At 29.2% G+C, this 9,072-nt stretch overlaps 1 protein-coding gene across 1 annotated transcript in view; it reads left to right on the top strand.

Annotated features, from left to right (window-relative positions):
- Positions 1–8,869, top strand: part of LOC108748274 (trace amine-associated receptor 9) — a 43,799-nt gene extending 34,930 nt beyond the window's left edge. The window contains exons 7-10 of the mRNA XM_018486322.1: positions 1,432–1,686; positions 4,690–4,789; positions 6,164–6,289; positions 8,100–8,869. Coding sequence (XP_018341824.1) covers positions 1,432–1,686; positions 4,690–4,789; positions 6,164–6,288 — 480 coding nt within the window. The 3' untranslated portion in view covers position 6,289; positions 8,100–8,869. The remainder of the gene's footprint in view (positions 1–1,431; positions 1,687–4,689; positions 4,790–6,163; positions 6,290–8,099) is intronic.
- The last annotated feature ends 203 nt before the right edge of the window (positions 8,870–9,072 follow it).

The following is a 9,072-nucleotide window of genomic DNA, read 5'->3' as shown; positions in this document are numbered from 1 at the left end:
ATATAAAGAAAAAAACAATCTATTTAATTTTTAATTCAAACATCATTCGCGGTATGATAGCTGTAATTAAATATAAACGTCACAGTCTGAAACTCGACAGTAATCAAGCCGACGTTAAGCTCAACCTTCTATTCAAAAATTCATCAGTCGAAAGAGTTATTAAGAAGATGAGTTCCATCTTCTAAGAAGAATACTTAATGAAGACTGAACTGCTGGTATATCATAAAAAATAAATATCTTAGTTATAGTCCTATTCTTAACATTCTAAGATGTATCGCTATTTTAAAAGACTTATAATTCATTTCGAATTGTATACTCTTCATTTTATTATATGTTCTATATATGTGTGTATACTTTTAATTACTATATTGCTTTTTATTTATATCATAGTATATAAAATTAGAAAATATAGAATTCTATTTTAAATTCTGACACACATTATAAAAATAGATTTTAAGCCAATAGTACCATAAAATATTAAATTATGATGTTATTGAGTTGAAATATTATGTTGCCTTCCAATTCTCTCTACGGATAAGAAATGAATTATTTTTGAGTTACAAGGAAAGTTCAGTAAGAATAAAACTTAAAAATATCTAAAATATTGCATAAGTATATATAGAGTAGATGAATCTAAACATAAAATAACTTTTTATAGCAATTGATTCGGTTTTAGGAATTTAAGAATATTATTTTAAATGTTACGCAGTTTTGTCTGACAATGTGTTAATTCGGTAAATATAAAATTTAAAAAATCTGATACTTTCCATGAATATAGCATAGATGAACTTAATCACGAAATAATTTTTGTATTTAGTGAGAGAGATATGTGATTTTAGGGATGAAAACATCCACCTGAAAAAAATCAGTTTCTAAACGAATATCGTCGAAACAATGAAAAAATATTTTTAATAAAACTTGGTTTTAAAAGCACTTTATTCAAAACATTTTTTCATATTTCTTATTGATACGGCGATATCCGCTTCAAAACGTAAACACTGATTTCTTTCAAAAAGTATTTCTAAACCAAAACAGCAGCTACAAAAAATTTTATAATTAGATCTACTTATTTTATATATACTCACATAAAGTTTTAAATTTTTTTAAATTTTACACTTACCAGACTTTCACAAAGAACTGCATATTACATTTTAGAAGACATTCTTAAACCAGATTGTATGCATATCTTGCTTTCACTTTTCCTTAAAATGTTCCTTACATTATTATTCACAAAAACGTATGTATGGATGTACATATATAAAGTATAAATGTCCGCAATATATTGAGCTCAGGTCCGTTGGGTTTGCTAAGCCCAAATGACTATGTGAATCAGTCATCCTTACGGGAAAGTAGCTTGCTCGCAAGAAATTGTATCTAAACTATCATCTAAACGAGATAAAAACTGCAGAGAAGACATCTTACATATTTCAGCTTGTCGCCCATGAGAGACGATTGTCGACCTCAGCTTCGCGAACAATGGCTGCAATGAGTTTAGGTTTCATCGTTATGGTCACGCCATGGACGATTCAGGAAGTCGTTGCAGCCTGCACCGGAAGTAAGCCACCGCCATTTCTCGACTTCCTGGCCACGTGGCTGGCTCTTTCCAACAGCTTCTGGAATCCTTTCCTTTATTGGCTGCTCAACAATCATTTCCGCCGAATTTCGAGAGAGTTTCTCTATACTAAGGTAAGAGTATATAAAAACTTAAATTTTAAGTTAATTAGTGTTAACAAGCCTTTTTTATTTATTGCATTGATACGTAAGTATAGATTTGAAAAGGAGATACAAATAAAGTAATAAAAAATGAGTTGCAAAATGGAATACAACTATAAAATTTTATTTGTTTTGACATAAAATTTCAAGTCAAGAGAGAATCATATACTAATTTGATTAAAATTTATTTTCAATATAAATAATGAAAACGACAAGTTTTATATAATTTTTTTTTCATCAATTTATTTTAGAATAATAGAATTTATTTCGTTTCTGCTTCCTTGTATATCCAAAAATCAATTCATCCGATTTCTGCGAATTATATTAGACTATTATGGCCATAGTCAACATTATTTCACATGTGTGAATTTTACGTAAATTTTATTTTTTATGTGCAGTAAAATTACACGCATTCGTGGATGCGTGTTTTTAAACGTCCATTAAAATTTAGTCCGAGCACTTATAACAAGTGACAAATAATTTTTCCCTACTAACTGTAAATAAAAGTTGGAAAAAGAAATGGAAGTAAAATATCGCGTTTTTGTAAAAGATAAAATTACAAAAATAAATATAAATAATATTTTTCATGCGCAGTTAATTTGTACATAATAATTTGTTATTAATAATCATTTATAATTAGTAAGTGTATAATAATTATAATTTATAATATTTGTAATTTATGATAATATATATAATTGCAAATATATAATAATGTTAATTTATAATAAATGATAATTTATAATTAATAAAACGTTTTATATATAAAAATGTAACGTTTCCATATTCTAATTCCATATTATAATTCAAATATGTTGGATGCACAACGTGTATGATGAAGAAAATAAAATAGCGATAAGTATATAACATATAAACTACAGAGAGAAGAACAGTAAACAGAAAATTTATACGATTAGAAAGGTTCAATAAATTTGTAAGGCAAACGCTTTCTTTATTTATCTAGGTTTCTTTTTCTCCCGATCGTTTTATCTTTTCGTTACATCACAGGCTCCGCATCTTCCGGCTTCTGATTTCACGCTTCACTTCTTTTATTCCGCGAAATCAATCGTGCGCTCGGTGCTGCAACAGAATCAGTAAATTTCTCGAAGAGGATGGCGGTTTACGTCACCAGCGTACGAATGAAGACGTATGACTTAACGTGATTTTCTAAGAAAACACGATGGAAAGCGACAGTACCTACCGAGAAAACAAGATTTATCCGGTGCAAAACGCGTTACGCAATGCCCTTGATACTTTCCGCGACAGATTCAGCAGTTGATTCTTTCTTTTTCGCTGAATTCTCTTTTCGGATTCAGCAGAAAAGAGGGAAAACGGCAGTACGTCGCGTAGCTTGGCCGCGGCCACATAGATCTTGGTGCTTCGACTTTACAGACCATGAATTCCGAAAAGCTGTCGGTGCGCAGTAAATCTTTAATCGCCACGCGAAGTGCACCGCGGCCTCCTCTCTACGCAAGCAAAACTACATACAAGTACAATAAAATACTCATGCAGCACGTTTGATATTTCTTTACAATTGGCATACGTGAATTTTGATTGACAAACGACGAATGAGTTTGAAGTAAAACGACATCAATGTGGATCAAAGTGTATCATGTGAATCGATTTACTTATTGTATTTTTATTTAAAAAATGCTAATTGATTAATCGGTAAATTCTTAAAATTATAATAAAATTACTTGAAATTGGAAGATCACAATTAAGCATATATTTAAAATCCAATACTATAATCGTTTTTAAATATTGAGTAATTTCTACATGTTACTTTTTCAGTTTCGATATTAGATTTTATTATAAATAATAAATATCTTAAAGCTTTAATTAAGAAAAATCGTCTTAATATTTGACGAAGAATTGATTATTAATAAATTAAAGATATGTGAATTACTATTGAAAAATATATGTGCATAGAAAAAATTATAGATTTATGCATAACAATTCATAATCTGCTTCTGTATATACAATACATTAAATTTTATGATGACACAAGTTACGTTTTGTTAATAAAACAATAGATCGATTAGCTTATAAAAATTGCTTTGCACATATATGAGTAAATACTTTTGGAATCATATGCCGGATATTGCAGTTAAATCTCGATTTTTACTGACAGGTATTGCTCATGAAATTAATATAAAACAATTTACACAAGATAGTATTCCAAAACAGAACACGAATATCATTAAATTTCTTACATTCTTTTCGATTATATTTAAAATAATATAAAAAGAATATATATAAATATATATAAATTAATTAGCATAACCAAGCAAATTTTATACCAAGTAAAATGATTTTGAAAAATTATTATAAATATTATTTTCTTTAAAAAGAGGGAAAATATAGAGGAAAAAATATTCTAGCCTGTAAAAAAATTCTATCATGCATTATTGTAAAAACAAGGTTATCATGAAAAATAACAGGATGTGAAAAGTTATTTTTCATAGCTTGAATTGAGAAAAAGAGGTAATATGTAATAATCATACGCTGCTATGAAACAAACAAACTTCAACTAAATAATTGATATATTATTTTAACTCATGGTATATTGCTATGTAGAAAATAGTTCCCCGAATGTATATTTACATATTCAACTGTATCCCTTGAGGACCAACGTTACATTTGAAGCATTCTGTTCGTGCACAAAGTTTATGAAAGCAGCAATATATATCGCTTATAATTAAACTACTCTATGTTAATCTGATAAATGAAATGCATAAATGCATGCATGAATACATTGCGGTGATGTTCGATTATCAGGGAGCTTTAAGATCAATTTATTATCCGTTCTTACAAGGGAAATATTTCAACCTTACCACGCAGGTAATCAATAAAGCTTATAAAATCTACTTCTACTTTGAACGATTGATTTATCGTTTGCAAACTGACAAGCATTATTCAACCATCAATGCATGTCATGATTGATAATTCGGTTAATTTTAATTTCCTTTTTATATGCAGATTCTGTGCAGATCTAAGCCGTTAGGAACAAAACAACACTGCTGCTCGACTAGCACTGGTGGCTTAGATGTTTGCAGCATTGCGGGTATCGACCTATCAGGTATGTTAAATAAATGTTATTGCGTTAAAAAAGAAGTCAGTCAATTTGAAAAATTTCTTCATGTTAAATTTCATATAGTGGTAATGCATATCAATCAACAATAAAAATGTATAATGAATTAAAACATTTTTTTAACCAAAATTTAAAAACGTATCTGTAAATCATTTGCGTAATCTTTTTCTAATAAACAATTTGATTAAATAAACGATTTATGAAATAAAAAATAATTATAAAAATTGAATTATTACAGTTAATTAAAATTAAATTAATTAAATTAACAATAAACTTTTCCATACGCTTTGAATCTATCTATTGTGTTAATTACGGCACCAAATTCATCCGGTTGCTTTTACGTTAATGATCTCGCATCGGCAGCAAGGGGATTAACATAATCAGTGTTTTGCACTAATTAAACCGAGGGGAATCAGTCTTTTGACAGCATCCATTATCAACATTAACTGAATTCTCATGCTCCATATATGACATCCATAAACGAAGATTTAATGTGGTCGCTAATAATAGTCAGCGACATGATTTTCGCGTAAATTCGAATTGCGTCGTAATCACATTTGAAATCACATATCGTATCAAACTTACGACCACTGCTATTAATTACGTCACAACATGTTTGTCACTGCTTGCCGCAATTGCCATTACATATTGCGAAACGTTTAAGTAAAATATTAATAGATCTCTGATATAATTTGACTATTACTAGATTAATCAGATAAAATTTTAAACGTTTGTAATTTCAAATTAAATTAAAGCTAGAGAAACAAAATCATCAATTTCTTTTATTATCAAAGTAACTATATGTATTAAGTTCAATATTATAATACTAAGTATGTAATAATATTTTAGAGCAAAAGTGAATATAGGGACCCTTAATAAATTAATGAATTTAATTTTTATCACGTTTTTATTTCGTAATATTAAGTAAAACAGTGTTTTTAATTTTCAGCTGTGCATAAAAGAAGAGAGTAATGCATTAGATAAAAAAAATTATATCTATTAAATGCTCTTTCTAGTAAAGAATTAATTTGTAATCCGTATAAAAATTAAAAAATAAATATCGATATCTACACTTTCAATGAAATTATAATAATTTTGTTTTTCTTTGCAGCAATGATCGCGAGAATATCGCATTGAATATTGCATTAGGAAATATGTTATTAATTTACCGACTTGATTGAAATAAAACGTGCAATGCCGAAACAAATTAGCTCGTGCACTCGCTTCGAATTTATCGTTCAAAACGATAATTTACACTGCGTGGAAATAATTATTATATGTTATATAATACAATCCTGTTAATAGCGAATATTACCATAGCCAGTGCTTGAAGCTTCCATTGTTCGGAATTTTTTATTTCAGGTTTGGAGCGTTGCTCAATGGAACGATGCTCAATGGCGCGTTGTTCTTCGTTATCATTAGCGAATACACCGCCGCTTCCTTGGGAAACCGGACATGTAACACATGGTGACGTAGCATCCACGTGAGGTACACACGTTACATAAATATATGCTTTTACTCTTATTATTCACCATTTGCTATCTGTTATTTTACATTATATAGAATCTTATATCTCCATAATATTAAAATTTAAAGCTTTTAATCAATTTACACAAACAGTTTTATATTAATAAAAATGTGCATGCATCAATAATTCTTAAGTTACAGAAAAATGAGAAGAGCTTTCGTCTTGAATAAATTTTCAAAATTATTAACTCTAGCAAGTCATTCATGGGTTCAATGTATCCTATGTGATTTTTTTACACTGCTGTAACTTTTTCATAATATAATTTGAAGATCTGGATTGAGGCTGAAAAAAAATTTTAACTGTCAGATAGATATGATAAGTTTGCAAGGATTTTTTTGCGTTATTCTCGATGTGAGAATGCACGAAAGTTCAAAGAGGGTATTTCGGATCCACACATGACCAGCTTGTAAGTTTTCGGCGTTCTGGGCCTCTTACCCTTTTATTTTTTATTAAATATACATTTACTGAGTTTTGTATGATATAAAAGTAAATACACAAAAATGTAGAATTAAAAAGAATTATTTTAATATAATAAATAGTAGAAATTTTATAATCTCTGTCAGTCTTCGGAGATCGCTCGGTCGGGGCGGATGTATTGCTTTAGACTTTAAAGCGAGTGTTGCATCATCCTCTAAACTAAATCCTAATAAACTTAATTATATATATTATAATAATATTTATACATGTACAATCCTTTATCTATTATTTTATATTGTTTAAATAATAAAATTTTATTTATTAATTGTAAATTTATAATATGTACATTTTTCAAAAATATCGATTTTCGATAGTTTAAATAATTATACTTTTTGATTCATATCGTACTATTTTTTTTTGTTAGTTCAAAGAGTCAACTAAAAAAATCCTACGGATTTTTGCTTGAACATTAAATTTAAAAATTTGAGAATTTTTTATTCAAAGTAGTCATTTTTTTGCGAATTTTTCTAATAAAATTTCTTTGAAACATTGCAATTAATTAAAAATAAAATATTATTTATTTGATTCATATTTATCTGTCTTTGTCTGAGGTATAAATGTCACATGTTTTGAGCTAAAAAATACGCATTCAATCTAGAGATACAGCATGACAAAGTTGCAAGGTTGCACAAATCCTGGTGTGATCGGGAAGGTAATCAAAAATAACAATGACTTACTAGGGTTAAATCAATATTAAGTTAATTTTCATAATTATCATATTATAGAAAAACTCTTCATCTGACATATCCAGTTTATTATTGATAATCAAAATGTCATAAATCAATCAAAACAGAGATGTATTAACATAAGAACTTTATAAATACAAATCTTTATATAACGGAAATGATGTCATGGACTACAAAATTTATTATAACTGTGAAAAATATCACCTCAACGAGATTGTGTTTTAAAACCGAAAATTTAATTGACGTCCGATTTGTAGAATTAGATATGTATATGTATAAATTCACTCTGCAATATTATTATGTATGTACAAAGTAATAGCTCGAATCAAAAAAGCATTGCTTTTTTTAGTTGTATTTTCATGTATCAGTCCAATATTATTATTGTTTATTGCTTTTATTATTATTTAAACAAAATATTGTAAAATTTGTTAAACTAATCTGTTTCAGTTTAAATAACGGTAACGATAACGACTTATTTTTGAAAATTAATAATTAGTAACGGTAACTAACTATTTATTTGACTCGATAATGAGTAACGGTGACTAATTATTTTTAAAAAGTAATTTTTCAATCCTTGCTAATAATAAATGTCAATGGTAATTTCCAGCCTCAGATGCCGCCACGCAGACGGAGGATTTCGGATCCCCGGACGACGCCAGTTAGTACAGCGTGGCGGCAAGCCGACATCCGATGTTCCAAAACTACTGGGCACAATATCCGTCATCTATGCACCGATATCTGCAAGATCATGTCGCATCCTCGCTGGCACGAGGGCGAGTTTCGCTCATCGAAGAAGAGAACAATCGTGACGATGTAGCAACGTTAGATGGAACGAGTTGCTATCATCGATATGATCGACAGAGTCACTTAGAATTCACGCGTTTTAAAAGTTTACCAGATCTTATCCAAGATATGGAACAGCGATGAAACACTGATTAACGATCGTCGTTGAATCAGAATGTTGCTGTACATCAATGTCATCGTCGTTATTATTTCATCATTATTCTACATAAGAAAGCATGAACTCATCGGTTGCAACAGCATGAGGGAACGCGAATTTCATGCTACGAGACGAGCGTACATGGAGCGTGTGTCGACACACCACGATTAGCTCTCGTCGCGACGAGATCGATTACGGAAATTAATTACGACACCAACGAGGATACTAATCGCGCCGCTCTCGACGATATACATGTAGATGTTTAATCACGGCGGAGCGTACTGCGAGTGTTAACGTCATTTGCGCCCGCATCCCCATTTTCCACGATTAATTATTCACGCGTGAATGTTCATTCTACAAGCTGCTCACCTAAACACAAAGTTGCTTTTTTCTTTGAGCATATAATTTTGAATACTTTTTTTCAAAATCTTTTAAGTATAAATTCATTTAAAAGCATAAATTCTGAATTCAAAGTATTTCTTCTTATTCACAGATTTATTTTTTTAATTTATTTATTAATTTATATAAAGGCAAATCCTTATTCAAGAAATCTTACTTTTAATTTTTTTTTTAATTTAAACTTTTTGAAGGTGATTTAAAAATATAAATATATAATAAAGGAGCATACAGCCACAGCTAA

This window comes from Trachymyrmex septentrionalis, unplaced genomic scaffold, assembly GCF_001594115.1.
Source record: "Trachymyrmex septentrionalis isolate Tsep2-gDNA-1 unplaced genomic scaffold, Tsep1.0 scaffold22, whole genome shotgun sequence".
NCBI lineage: Eukaryota > Metazoa > Arthropoda > Insecta > Hymenoptera > Formicidae > Trachymyrmex > Trachymyrmex septentrionalis.
Note: the sequence above shows the minus strand (reverse complement) of the source record. Positions and strands in the feature narration are given on the sequence as shown.